Below are 14,574 nucleotides of genomic sequence, written 5' to 3'. Positions count from 1 at the left end.
CCATTTTATTTGCATATTTTTAGACACGAAGACCAAAAAATAAAATAACAAAAAATTTCATTAGTAAAATCTTTTGATCACAGTTTTCTAGGTAACCTTAGCTTTTAATTACTCGCTCGTATATTCTAAAGGATAATATCAAGCTGTAATGGTAACCTAACGTGGTGTTTAGCATGCCTTCGTGCCAGAAATTCCAATGAACTGTACTTAATGTAAGTACAGTTCATTGGAATTTCTGTAACATAATCTGCCACTTGTTTCCGTCCATTGAAAGTTAAACATGTTAGTTTCTTTATAGAATGGCTAATTTTGTTCAAGAGAATACTTCCTTGTGTACTGTCGAGGGCAGACAAAACTGACCCTTTCTAACTTGCTACCACAAAGGGGTCAGGTTTATATGCTCCCGTCTGTACATTGATTAACATAGTATATATAGGTAGGTAAGCAACTATACGATCGAAATAAATTTGTATGACAAAATCACAAACATTCGTTTGCCGTCCTGGGTGTGTTGCGCCTATTTCTGTGTTTATATACATTGGACTCACGATACAAGTTTAGTGCTTAGTGTGGGCCGTTGAGTGTTGTTCATTTAATTTAGCGAATTTACAAAAATAAAAGCTAGAATGTTAAAAATTATTTTTCTCGAATGTATTTATGAAACATTTTTCCTATAAAGTCCAATATCGGAAGGATGCCATACAATCTAAAACCTAGGAAACTTAAAGTCGTAAAAATTTGAACCGTTCTCAGGGGATCCGCTGAAATCTTTCTGGTCGACGGACAAATCCCTACATTAAAAGTTCTGGTCGCTACAAATGGTTTAAATATTACAGTTTTAAAGTCATACTGGAGACTCTTTAAGGGATCATCCTTAGACCGAACTTTACAACTACGCGATTGAAAACTGTACAAATTGAGTTAGTATATACCTAGAACAGAAAATGTTGCAAAGTTCACGAATGAACAGCGAACAATACAACGAATACCACCGTGAACTGTGTCTTTTCGAATAATCGTATGTAAAGTATTTTTCTTCAATTTTTTTCATAATTTTTTAACATTTCACTCCCGTTATTTCGCCAAACACTGGGTCCAGTTTGAAGGCTGGTTTGCTATGAAATTATGTTGATACAAGTATTTGGTAAACTTAAGAATTTGCCACAAAATACGTATTGTTGTAAATATTTAAAGGATTTTGATAGCATCAATATATTTATGTTTCTGATAAATCCGTGTATCGTTCTCAATGTGTGTTTATTACCTCAAATACCAACTTACAAAATTGAAAATTACTTCAATCTAAGCTATTACTATTTGACGACCTCGGTGGCGCAGTGGTAAGGTTCTAGCCACTGAACCGAGAGGTCCCGGGTTCGATCCCCGGTCGGGTCATGATGGAAAATGATCTTTTTCTAATTGGCCCGGGTCTTGGATGTTTATCTATATGTTTATGTATTTGTTATAAAATATAGTATCGTTGAGTTAGTATCCCATAACACAAGTCTCGAACTTACATTGGGGCTAGCTCAATCTGTGTGATTTGTCCTAATATATTTATTTACTTATTATTACCTATAAAATTTAAAATTATTTCAAATAAAGTATTAACTTTATTTGCTTTTTAATTCAACGGCCGATATAAAAGGTTACCCCGTGGTAATGTATAAAATGCTACCCCTTTAGGGCTTTTCAGATAAAAGTCAACGGAAGAAATATTGTGGCGAAATAAATCTTTGCGATACCTTCGCGCATTTATTTTATTTTTTGTACAGTCAACAGCACATCAAGTTACTCTGCATGAACCTCTATGGCGCGGTAAAAGCGGCGAGTTTGCAATGATTTTAGGTAGGTTGATGAGTTGTTGACTGTACACTGCACACTTTTGTACACACAAAATTTTATAAGCTATTAATACAAAAATTCTATTTAAAAATAAATAAATTAGTATAGCACATACTCAACCAATCTATTAAGAGATTGTTCAAACATGTCATCCTACAATTTAATTAACGTAACAGTATCAGGAGTAAATTTAAATTAGCACAGTGTGCGCATGAAACGTCAAGTTTGAGACAGTGACGAGCATCTTGCTACTTGTAATAACGGTCAGTGGGAAGGATCTACTAAGTAAATATAATGAGGATACGCCATACATTTTTCTAACAAAATGTGTGTAACGATACGTGAGGCTGAGGCAGACGGAGCGGGTAAGCGGTTCCGAAATAGCTCCAGAGCCATTTGTAATGAAAAACTAAATATGCCCAGTCCCTTTACGTGACGTCACTGAACATTTTAGCTGTGCATAAGTTGATAAAGTCAAAGTCAAATAATGAATTCGTGAATTAGACCTACACGGGTATTATCATGTCAAATTTATGAATTTATATGTATTAGTGCATAAAATACAGTAAATTACAAGAAGCGGACAAGAGAGGATGATTAGTAAATAATTACATACAGTTATCATTACAATTCTTCCTTTCATATTAATTCATACTTTCTCCACTTTAATTCAAGATAAGTACCTATTTGAGATAATATTTGGAACAAAGATTCGCGAACCCTCAGTCGCCAATGGTTTATTTGTCACACTCTATATTTCCGCTTGAATTCCTCCACCCGTTCCCTCTTGTGTCTTTCTCGAATCTTGTCTGTTGTTTTACATTAATTTGCGCTGTAAGTTGATTTCTGAAGTTGCTAATGCGAATTCTTCCCGGTGTTTATCAGTCGAGACACTGCCTTAGATAGAGCTGAGTAACGAGGAAAGTTCAGTCTGCAATGCTGCGGCGCTGCCGTATTGCTCGTCCAATATTAGCAGGCGCTTTGTTTTAATTGCTCTTGTGTTTGACCGGTGAAACGGAAAATGAAAAGTTGGTATTGAAAAAGACAATATTCATGCAAATGGATAATTTTACCCGTCTAGATTAAAACATCTTGACTTTACCATATAGTACCTACTTAGGTCAAAAAACACTAATTATAGGCATTTTTAGTACCTATTTAGTGTGTTTTATTTCTGTTTATATATTTACCCATACACAACCGTCAAGATTTTATTAGTTGCACTGGCCACTGAAAAAAGTTGTGTTCTAATTTTAACTTTTTAAAACACATAACAGTTAAAAATAATTTGGCCTGATTGATTTTGTGTCTATAACATTCTGACTTTTTATGGTATCATTGAACGCAGTTTTATTTATTTCGCACAAGAAATTCGTGGAAATTTTCAATCAATCTGGCGCAGATCTAAATCATATAAAGCATAATAGCCCGGTCTTGCTATGCCAATGCATAAAAATGCCATGAACGCACATAATGGCTTCTTGCGATGTCTTTATTGTCATTGACATTAAGATATTTTCCATTTATTGCATGTGATCGTACATTTAATGCTTCTTATTCATCGTCGCCAAGAAGAAATCTTAATATAATTTTATATGATTTTGGTTGGTAAGTATTTGAATAGTAATTTATTCAAATATGCTAACAATACTCATGTAACTATTAAACAACTATTGTTATAATAATGTTAGGACTGGCAACTGAGAAAGTTAACGTTAAAGTACAGAAAATGATCGCGTTTATTTTTTTAAATGTATTTTAGTTACGGAATTAATGTGATAAGATTTAACCGAAAGCTTTTCTTCGTCAATTGAAAGCTTTTGTAAGTTCAGTTGTTCATTCAAATACATGAGTTGACGAAAGATTTCAGTCCAAGTGATTTTTCTTTGTTTTTTTTTCACTAGGTGTTTACTTAAGTTAGATTTTTTTCACTAGGCGTTTCAGATTTCAATAAATCATTTCTTATCATAACTGAAAGCAATGTCAATTGAAAGATCCGTTATTTTGTTATCGTAGTTGTTATTAACGTTGTTATTTAACGTTATTGAATTATTAAATGCGTAGGTAATTTGTAAATGAATTCCCAGAAATCCCGAATTGTACACACACCGAATGTGTTCAACAATTCCAACTGTAAATATTGTAGTTTCGAACGTTACAATTGCAAGGTACAAAAAAAACATCTAATTATAGTATCCATTTGAACTCAAAGGTTAACTAATGTCCATGAATTCTATGATCGAAGTAAAATAAAATCAAGAGGCCGATAGCATTGTTGTTTTTTATTTGATTATCAAATTAGTGACGTTAGGATTCCGTAAATTTTATTAGTGTAGCTATAAGCTTATTTTTAATAATTGTTTACTACTAGCTCCGCCCCGGGGCTTCGCTCCCGTGGGTATTTTGAAATAAAAAATACCCTATGTGATATGCCAACTTATATTCTACCCGTATGCCTAATTTCATAACTTTCGGTTCAGTAGATATTGCGTGAAACACATACACATATACCATATTAGTTGGAGGTATGATTTTATAAGCTTTTATTTAACTTGCATTGTATGTTCGGGTGGATTCTTGCAGCTTAATTCTGAAGCAAATATCTTCAACCGATCGAACTGAAATTTTGTACGTAACACATGTTTAGTTTTGATTAAAATTCATTATTGTTATAAGCATGACCTGATGGTGTACGGCTCCCGACGAGGGAACTCCATGGCTTGTCGGCACGGACATAATTATTATATCGCGCATTGAATATAATTTCATGTTTCCCAGTTCAATACAAAGAATACAAAATTAAATTAAAAATTTAAGATACTCCCGAATCCGAAGTTGAACGCACATTTTATAAACATACTTAGTAAACTCTCGATTAAATTCTCCATCAAATAAAAAAAAAATAGATCTAACACGGACACACATACGACAGACAGACAGACACGTTAAACTTAAATCTCATTCTGTAATTATTTATATGACTGTTAAAAACTAGAGGAAGAGTAGAGGAGATAATGTAATCTTTCTTTCTTTTTTCAAGTGTGTTATTTCTAACACTAGTGTTATTCAAGTCTTCAGAAAGAAGAAGTCACAATATTCATCTCTCACCAGAGTAATATCCCAGTTTCTTCCTCAACCTTGGAGCGTCGCAGCCCGAGGTCCGCTTTACTACTATTTCTTCACTTTGCACGGTCATCTTTTTCGCCTACATAAATTCTTCTAGACATTATTCATTCACGATATTTTTTACTAATCATTCGAAGGATCACCATCCAAAGAAATTTCTCCCAGTTTGTATACGGAAAAGACATACGGAATTAATTTGACTAAATTTGTTTTAAATAGTCAAACTATGCATATTAATACTTCTTAGTTTAAATACATTGTTATTTTAATTCCCTTCGGTTGTATCGCCCGTATCTTCAACCAGCTACCATGGCTCCGATCCCTCAAGAGAACGTGGCTCCTGACCATACCTATGTGACCTTGGAGAAACCTGTTTCACCCCTAAAAGGGGACGAAATAGTAATCAGTGGGATGTCAGGCATATTCCCCAGTTCGAGCAGTGTGAATCAGTTTAAAGAGAACCTTTATAACAATGTAAGTTTTTATATATTTTTTTTATAACGCAATTTTAGCGCTACATCTTTACTTGCGGTTTAAATAAAATTTCATTGGAATTCCTATTGAAAAGTGATATTATTAGCTTTAAAATGACTTTTACACATTGCTTTTTAATTTTTTGAGATTTTACGCAAATACATTTGTAAAAGAAGCTGGCTGGTTAGCTCGTATTTAGAAAAAAAAAAGACTGTTGTATTTAAATATGAGAAAAAAGATGGCACTATTTAAGAGATCAAAGCTATTGTAGATAATTTTATGTATTAACATTATAATGTATTTTTTATAATCTATACTAATATTATAAACAGGTAGGTGTTTGTGACTTTGTGAGTTTGTATGTTTGAGGCGGGTAGTCTCCGAAATTACCAAACTGATTTCAAAAATTATTTCACCATTATCCAAGGTTACTATTCTCAAAATTCCCCCGGGCAACACCTAGTAGTTCATAAATTTAATTAGTATAAATTAGTTGCTTGTATAAGTGTGAAGGAATATAAAGTTAATTTTTTATCGAACAGATTTGCATTCAATTTCCCACCAACGTCCAGACCAATTCCATCACTCTTTAAATTTTAATAATTTCATCGTCACAATAATTGCCAAGTTTTGACATAAAGGTTGGCTGGAAGAAATTGCTTACAGCGATGGGCATTTTTTGGACTCCGTTTTTTTTTCGCAGGTGGATATGGTCTGCAAGGCTGAGCCTCGCTGGGTGTTCCACCACCCAGAAGTATCAGACTATCTGGGTAAAGTTGAGGGAATTGAGAAGTTCGACGCTCAGTTCTTCAAGGTACATTACAAACAAGCCCTGACGATGGAACCCATGAGCAGAGTGCTGTTGGAGCATGCATATGCTGCTGTTTATGATGCGGGTGAGATTTTGAAACATGGAATATTGGTGCCATATTTATTTATCGCGTTTGGTTTCTGACCTAGAAAAGAACCACTATACCTTCTGCCCTGAAACTTGTGCTAGGTGACTCTCCCATATTTGTGGTTCCAACTGGAGCTAAGAATAAAAATTTGGAAGATTCGGCCATGATTTTACAGCCAGCCGTCTGTATGACGTCAACGATTTTTGGGAACGTTGTTGTTGGATGTTAGAGTGATTTGCCATTGCCTTCTCCATGTCACACACTAATAGATGATAGATTATTAACTAGAGTGTAGGTTTCATCACGATGTTGTACTCACCTGTATGAAATGAACTTTGATTGTATGAGAATCTGTTCCAGTTCTCCGAAACTACTGAACCTAAAATTTTGAAAAAAATATAAAATATAGTTAATTACTTGTAGATTACAGGAAACCTATATGAATTATTTAAATGTGGTGTAATCTTATGCCAGAGCGGGAACTTCACGGCTCAATTACGGACATCACTAATATATAAGTTAATAAACTGCGCCATTGCTTGTGTGAAGTTCTCAAGCACTTTAAAACATTACTTTTTTCTGGAATAAGAGGAAGTATATGAGAAATTTCAAGAATATTTGTAAAATAGTAAAATAGTGAACATACATTACACAAACTTATTTTAGCATTTATGGATTGTTTCCAGGAGTCAACCCGGTGGAACTAAAAGGCAAAAGGGTTGGAGTTTTCATCGGATCTGCCTTCTCCGAATCTGAGAAAATTATCATCTTTGAAATGATACAACGCAATGGTTTCGGAATAAGTGGGTAAGTTAACTATGTCTTTATTGATATTGTTATGAGAATGAATAATGGATACATGATGTGATGAAAGATATTTTATCTTCACATCCTTGGTTATGAATGATTTTCTTTGTTGGCAAATGGCAATAGCTTTGTTGGCGTGTGGTGACGTGTCTTTGTAGTCCAACAATTATGTTAAAATATAAGAGCATCTGCCCGTAGTCATTTATGTAAGTATAACCTTGAAGAATACATCATCTAAATAAGTGAAAACTGCATCAAAATCAGTTGCGTGTTTAAAAGGAGAAAGGTAAAAAACAGTCGCATCGGTGACTTTATAATACTGAACTAGGTATACCTTAAGATCATTGTAACACTTGGTTGGCGAATAAATAATATAAATTTCTATATCGTATTGATAATACAAAAAAAATTATAGATGTAACCGTGCCATGTACGCCAACCGCATCTCCTATTGGATGGATAGTAAGGGACCTTCTTACGCTCTCGACGTTGCCTGTGCCAGCTCCATGGCCTGCCTGGAACATGCTTATGAAACCATCAGCTCGGGAATCTGTGATGCAGCTATCGTCGGTGGATGTAACCTATGTATGCATCCTCATGTCTCCCTGAATATCAGACGGTAAGTACCTGGATTATTATGAAATAAGGGTAGTTACAAGTTCATCGCATTCTATATACTATATATTGATATATATTGATATGTACTATATATTGATATATACTGTTTGTTTTATTTATTATGAAGTACTGGTCCGTCCCGGCTTCGCTCGAGTAATATTATATTAAATTATATCTACACCTAAACCTTCCTCAGAAATCACACTACCTATTAAAAAAAACACTCCATCAAAATCCGTTACGTATTTTTAAAGATCTAAGCATACATATGGACAGACAGAGAGAAGCATCTTTGCTTTGTAATATGTAGTGATGGTGATCAATAATAGAATTTTCAGTTCATTGCAAATGCAAAGAACTGAAAATTATATTATTAATAACACTTGAATAAATATTCAACGCGTTCTGCGTATCAAGGATACACAAACATTTAATCCGAGCTCTAGTCAATGCAAATAAAATCAATATTGTTTAACACGACAATTTGTTTAATATATATGTGCAATGTTTTTGTTTTATTTATAATGATGATAATATTGCAGAGCTGGATTCAGTTGCCTGGACGGTAAGACCAGGTGTTTTGACAACAACGCTGACGGCGCAGTAAGAGCTGATGCTATAAGCGTCCTTTATATACAGAAAGCTCAAGACGCTAAGAGGTAATTAACTATTATTGTCGAAGTCAAATCAATTATTAAGATATTAGACCACTACAGGCACTTTTTCCTGTCAATTTTTAAATTAAATAAGTTATCTCAAAAAGTTACAAACTACTGGCGTTTCGGAATGACTGCTTCTATGTTCGTCGTTTGTATTACCATGCCTTATTATCCGGGATCGGCGGTAAGTATTCAAATTATTTAATATCGAATCAGTATGATCCAATGGCAGAAAAAATAATCTTGAAAATAATGTACATTGACGACATAATCATACAAGTACTGCTTGTATATTTTCAATATTTTAACACAAATAAAACACAAATTTCAACAAACGAAACTATATTATGACGTGAATGTGATACCACTTATTATATAGGTAAAACACTTCCAGTAGTGATACCAAATATATCACCTTTCATTTTCAGAATCTACTCACAAGTGTATCATATGAAAGGCAATTATGCTACAAATCCAAGGGTAGATGGGGAAGAATTTCTCCCCACTCGAGAGCCGAAAGAGATAGAAGATTTCTTCAACGCATTTTATTCAGAAATCAACATGGATCCAACTAAAGTTGAATTTGTCGAAGCTTATGGCTCTGGTAAGATCAGTTCACATGCCGTGAAACTCAATTTATCATTTTTAAACAGTTAAAATATGCCTATGTTAGATAAGGATAGAATTAAGATTAAATTTTTTTACCAAGAATTGTTCTTTCGCAGCTCTCAAAGAAGCCGATGGCAACGAGTTAGAAGCTATTGGGAAAGTGTTCGCTAAGGACAAACCGATCAGAATCGGTAGCGTGAAATCCAACATGGGTCACAGCGAGCCTGCCTCTGGAATCTGTCAATTGGTTAAGGTAAATATAACAACCTATGAGATATCCTAAAGAAATCCCTATATGTGATTCTTGTATGAATCTTGATTTATTATTTATATTCCGTGCAATAAAGTTATGATAAACATGCAACCGGTTTTGGATACATATAATAACACGTCTTTGTACGTCTATTTATGTGAATGGGGTAGACAGAGTCGAGTTGCGAAACTTGAAGGCAATATTTACCTGTAACAAGGTTTTGCAAACCTAAAAATAATTCTATTGTACTAATCATTATAACATTATTAATTCGAAAGTTTTTGTAGTTTAATTTATAGATTTTATGTTTGTTACTCTTTCACGCAAAATTTACTGGCCGGATTGTTTTGAAATTTGGTTTACGGATAGAATATAACCTGGAATGACACATAGGGTACTTTTTATCCCGAAGTTTCGAGCGAAGCCCCGGGGCGCAGATATTATTTACATATGTGTATATATCGTCGAGCTTAGCGGCTTAGTTGTCGGACTATCAGATATATCAGAGGCTCAATCTTTAGTCAGATCAATATGAAAACCATGCAACTGCTAGAGCTAATGAAAGCAAAATATACATTTTTGCTAAATTTAAAATTATTTAATTATATGACACTAGGTACCATATGATACTTAAATTTTAGTAATTTCTTTTTTTTTTCAGTATTTCTCTCAAATTACCAATTAATTTTTTTTTTATAAAATCAAATGAAAAAAAGAAATGACACAGATCCCTCATATTTGAAATTCATTAATATTTACAAAAGCTACAATCTCCTGGCATTTAGGAACGATATATTTAAACGGGAGTCTTTAACTACATGCATACCAAATTTCATCAAAATCAGTCTAGCGGTTTGGCCGTGATGCGGAACACACTTACAGACAGATAGACAGACTTTGTAATATTAGTATGGATACAAAAACGTTTTTTTTAATTATAGGCAAACCTCGCTTTCCAAAAAGGAGTGATTCCAGCGAACCTGCATTACTCCGAGCCTCAGAACCACATCGCGTCCGTACGAGACGGAAAGATACAAGTGGTGACAGAGAACACACCATTAGACAGGAACGGCTTCATTGCTGTGAACAATTTCTCATACAGTGGCGCAAATATTCATGTACTACTGAAAGGACATTACAAGCCGAAGGTAAGTAATTTTTTAAATTTTCGAAGTTTTATTCATAATCTTTTTATAATACTGAAACACTGGCCACCGAGAATTAAAAATAATAATAGCAGAAGATAAATTTTGAAATCAAAGTAGTAAACACATATTTAAATTAAAATATAGTAGGTACCTCACACAAATTTAAGTATCGTAAGTAGTTCAAATAAAGTAAAGGAGACAAAATTAAAAATATATATATTAAAAAAAAAAAACAAGTATTGTTTTCACCTCGTTCAAATGTCACATATAAAGCTACTTTCGTGATCACGTACGAAATTACTTTCACAAAGGATCCAGAACGCTACAAAAGCAGTATCCCCCAACTAGTCCTGGCCTCTGGTCGATTGGAACCCTGCGTGCAGATCATTCTGGATGCCCTGAAGACCCACCCCATAGATCCTGAAGAAATCGGTCTGCTGAGGAGCATTCACTCCATGGAGATACCTGGTCACTTGGCCAGAGGATATATTATTTTGGGTATGATGTTTATTATTATCATATTTTTTTATACGTTTACAGTAATTAGCTGTGCCTATTAAAGGCTGTCTATGTCACTTTCCAGCTCTCCACAACTCAATTCAATGCTCCGTTTTGACCTGAAAGAAATTAAAGACAAAAAATCATCTTAAAATACATCTTTTCACATTATATAATATTAGTTAGTTATGTAAGGATAGGTAACAGTACCTATTCTGAGTATGTAGAGCGGTATCTATATACTATTTAATGACATTTTTTTTTATTTCTATCTTTACCTACACCACACCTCACCTCTGTTTAATACCCGACGACAGAACGTGTAAGTTTAACGTGTTAGTGTATGACTGTCTGTATGTATAAGCTAAACGGTTAAACCGATTTTAATCTCGTGTTCATTATGTTTTTGTTTCGATAAAAATAATAACCGAAAACTCTTCACAAAACTTTGTACCTTTCAATCGGTTTAACAGAATTTTAATCAAAATTAATTCAAGTCCAAAATACAAACTAAAATTGTATCGGGCGAGGCGGTGCGTAAATTGCTTTAATTGTCTTTGATGAGCTAAGTGACTGAATGCTGCATAACACTGTGCGTCCTTGCATGAGAATTTCAGAATAAAAAAATACCCGAATTGTATTGTTGTGGTCTCACGCAAGCTTAATTGTCGCAGAATCGTTTTCGCTTACTAATGCAGCTTCGGCTTGTTACAATAAAGCTACGAATACATTTGACGCGCATTATTTCACTCTCACTCACTCATGCAAATTGTAATGAAAAGGAATTAACGATACATTGCGGGTCAAATGTTCCATAGATAATACTCTAGGGCTAGCTGTGCGACAAGACCACGTGGAGTCGGTTTTACAGCAATTCGTTACTGTTTTGTAGTTAAGAATAGTTATAAAACGTATTTAATTTTTCTATTTTGTAATCTACTGAATAGATGACGAGCATAGTAACAAATGCGTAGTCAATTTGATTATACAACAGATGGTTTTCTAATTTTGGGCATGATTAAGTTGTTTGGGCATTTTTGATAGCGTCGTAATCATTTGGTACACAACATTACTGATCTTTATTTAATTCGCAATTGTAGTTAAGACAGTAGCATTGCCGCGTTTGTCGCTTACCTATGACGCTGGGTTAAGGATAAAGAGCAATTAAACTTTGCAGATTAGTTCACTAGTGAGTTGAGAAATTTTACGTCTAACAAGAAATTTTGCGAGGGAAAACTTAACTTCTGAAAACAAATCTTCCAAAAAGATGAGGAGATAAGTAGGCATAATGGGTATTTTAGATGAAAACTTGTATATTATGATGTTGAAAAAAGACAAGTAACAATATGTTCCTAAAAATTACTTTTGACTCTTGAATAGCTTTGACTCGGAATAAGATGTTTTGTTTTTAATTAATGTGACCAATATTAAAAACGCGAAAGTTTGTGAGGATGTATGTGTATATGTTTGTTACTCTTTCACGCATAATCTACTGGACGAATTGTTATGAAATTTGGTACACGGGTAGAATATAACCTGTAATAACACATAGGGTACTTTTTATTCCGAAGTTCCCACGGGAGCGAAAACCCGGGTGCAGCTAGTATGATATAAATGTTAAAGTATTTTCTTGGTTTGTTCTCCTTTCACGTAGAGTGATCCGTTGGATTGAGGTGATTTTTGGGGTGGAGATAGTTAAAAGCTAAAGAGCGAAAGAAATCAAATTTTATAAATAATTAAGAAGAACCACATTCATAATCCACGATTATGTATATAATATCTATCTCAACAGATACCAACGAGAAGAGTGAGACAGTAGTACTATCGGAGAGCGCTGAGTACTACCCAGACACAGTCAACCCAGTTTGGTTCGTGTATAGCGGTATGGGCTCCCAATGGGCCGGTATGGGAGCTGAACTTATGAGAATTCCTATATTTGCTGCTGCTATTGAAAAGTATGTCACGACTCAAAACTGTTTTTACACGACACATGCTTGGAAATAATCATATTCCATGTTTCAACTTAGACGTGAAAGTATGTGATTAAAGTGTAACAACCAGACGGGAAAATTGTATGAAATCCTATTGTTCCCTAGGGAATAGTACAAATTACAATACGGCGTAAATAAACGTGTACCTGGTTGGATACAAATGTTATTTAAAGGTCAAATATAATAATTTATGACGTCGATTTATTAAAAAAAAATAAGAAATAGGTACTACGAATCTTCGGAAACTATGTAATACAAATTTCGACTATAAGATTCTGACGATATTGTCTACGGTTGAAGTTTAATTAAATAATAAATATTAATTCATTGATTAATGGATTCTAGCACGTCAAAAGGCATAAGAATGCCTTTGACCTGACCTTATGCCATAAGGTAAATAATAGTACGGCTACAAATCTTTTTTGTCCTTGTAAACTGATACTCAAAGGGATATTTCCTTTGTGAAATCATCCTCTGTTTTCCTCTGTATATAAGTAATTAATTTATCACCCGATAAATTTTGTGTTTCATTGTCTATCTGAGGAGTAACGCGATACGAATATCGATACAGCTTCACCTATTGAGGGTCGTGACTTGCAAAGTTGTATGATTCGACAGAAACGGGTCATGTTTTGCACTTTGATAGAATTAAGCGTATCGATTGACAGGATGTTATGGCAGGTTTTCTAAAATAGGATCATATTAAGTATATAAAGTCCGCCATTGTGCTAATTTATGTTTGAATACCTTGTTGTAACTTACGATTCCTTTGTAAATGACGCAATAAAGAGTAGATATTCATCTATCTGTCAAATTCAATCATTTTAAAGTGATCAATGCTTCACGAGACGACAGAGACTTTGTCGTAATCTGTATTAATTTAAAATCGGCTTGATAATGATTTATTTGTTTTGTGTTTTGTTTATTCTACGGATTATTATCTAAATAAACACATATGCAAAACCTAAAAGGCGTACTTAAGTCTGTTGTTTATTTATAACAAGCAAATATTATAGTTTAGTTCCAATAGTATATTTAAATTATTTTTAATTTTAATCGATTTACAATTATCGCGATTTAAATTGTGTAACGCGCAACGTACAAATGTTATTTGTTTCAAACGAACATATTTAGTCGCCTGTATCATTGATGGTTTATATCAATAGTTCCATGCACACGGTGCTATGTAAATCATATGAGTTGGCAAGCAAAATGAGGACGATAAAATACAAACAAAAATAAATACCGCAAAAATAGTGAAATAATTTGATGAAGACGATCCATACGGGTATTTAACGCGCACGTACCTTTTAAATACGTAGTATAAAAGGTACATATGCATGAAATACTCGTGAAATATTATTATGCAATTAATAATGAAACGCGAAAGTTTAAGATTGGTTGAAGACCATTGTTTTTTTTTTACAGATGCCACAAAGTTCTCGAGCCCAAAGGCTTGGATATCGTCAAGATTCTGACAGACCCGGACAAAACTATCTATGATAATATTCTGAACTCCTTCGTTGGTATCGCAGCAGTTCAAATCGGTCTCACTGATATTCTCACTGCTATGGGTATAGTTCCCGACAATATTATAGGTGAGTTAGTTACAGGCATTCTTTATATTACTCAATTAATGGTCTTATG

The 14,574-nt window shown here is 33.9% G+C and overlaps 1 protein-coding gene and 1 long non-coding RNA gene across 3 annotated transcripts in view; one reads left to right on the top strand and one right to left on the bottom strand.

The window, feature by feature from the left end:
- LOC128673990 (fatty acid synthase-like) overlaps positions 1-14,574 on the top strand; it is a 50,881-nt gene that overhangs the window by 16,068 nt on the left and 20,239 nt on the right. Inside the window, exons 2-12 of one of the 2 annotated variants that reach the window (XM_053752190.2) lie at positions 5,276-5,445; positions 6,149-6,341; positions 7,031-7,151; positions 7,567-7,770; positions 8,312-8,428; positions 8,857-9,032; positions 9,154-9,290; positions 10,232-10,438; positions 10,750-10,936; positions 12,729-12,891; positions 14,356-14,525. In XM_053752190.2, the coding sequence (XP_053608165.1) occupies positions 5,281-5,445; positions 6,149-6,341; positions 7,031-7,151; positions 7,567-7,770; positions 8,312-8,428; positions 8,857-9,032; positions 9,154-9,290; positions 10,232-10,438; positions 10,750-10,936; positions 12,729-12,891; positions 14,356-14,525 (1,840 nt within the window). In that variant the 5' untranslated portion in view covers positions 5,276-5,280. Of the gene's footprint in view, positions 1-5,237; positions 5,446-6,148; positions 6,342-7,030; positions 7,152-7,566; positions 7,771-8,311; positions 8,429-8,856; positions 9,033-9,153; positions 9,291-10,231; positions 10,439-10,749; positions 10,937-12,728; positions 12,892-14,355; positions 14,526-14,574 lie in introns of those variants that run through there. The other variant, XM_053752188.2, reaches the window with a different exon arrangement.
- LOC128673992 (uncharacterized) overlaps positions 10,920-14,574 on the bottom strand; it is a 37,650-nt gene continuing 33,995 nt past the window's right edge. Inside the window, exon 3 of the long non-coding RNA XR_008405138.2 lies at positions 10,920-11,055. This is a non-coding gene — a long non-coding RNA (uncharacterized LOC128673992). The remainder of the gene's footprint in view (positions 11,056-14,574) is intronic.

The sequence above is a fragment of the Plodia interpunctella genome, chromosome 12 (genome assembly GCF_027563975.2).
Source record: "Plodia interpunctella isolate USDA-ARS_2022_Savannah chromosome 12, ilPloInte3.2, whole genome shotgun sequence".
NCBI lineage: Eukaryota > Metazoa > Arthropoda > Insecta > Lepidoptera > Pyralidae > Plodia > Plodia interpunctella.
This window is presented reverse-complemented; position numbering and strand designations above follow the sequence as displayed.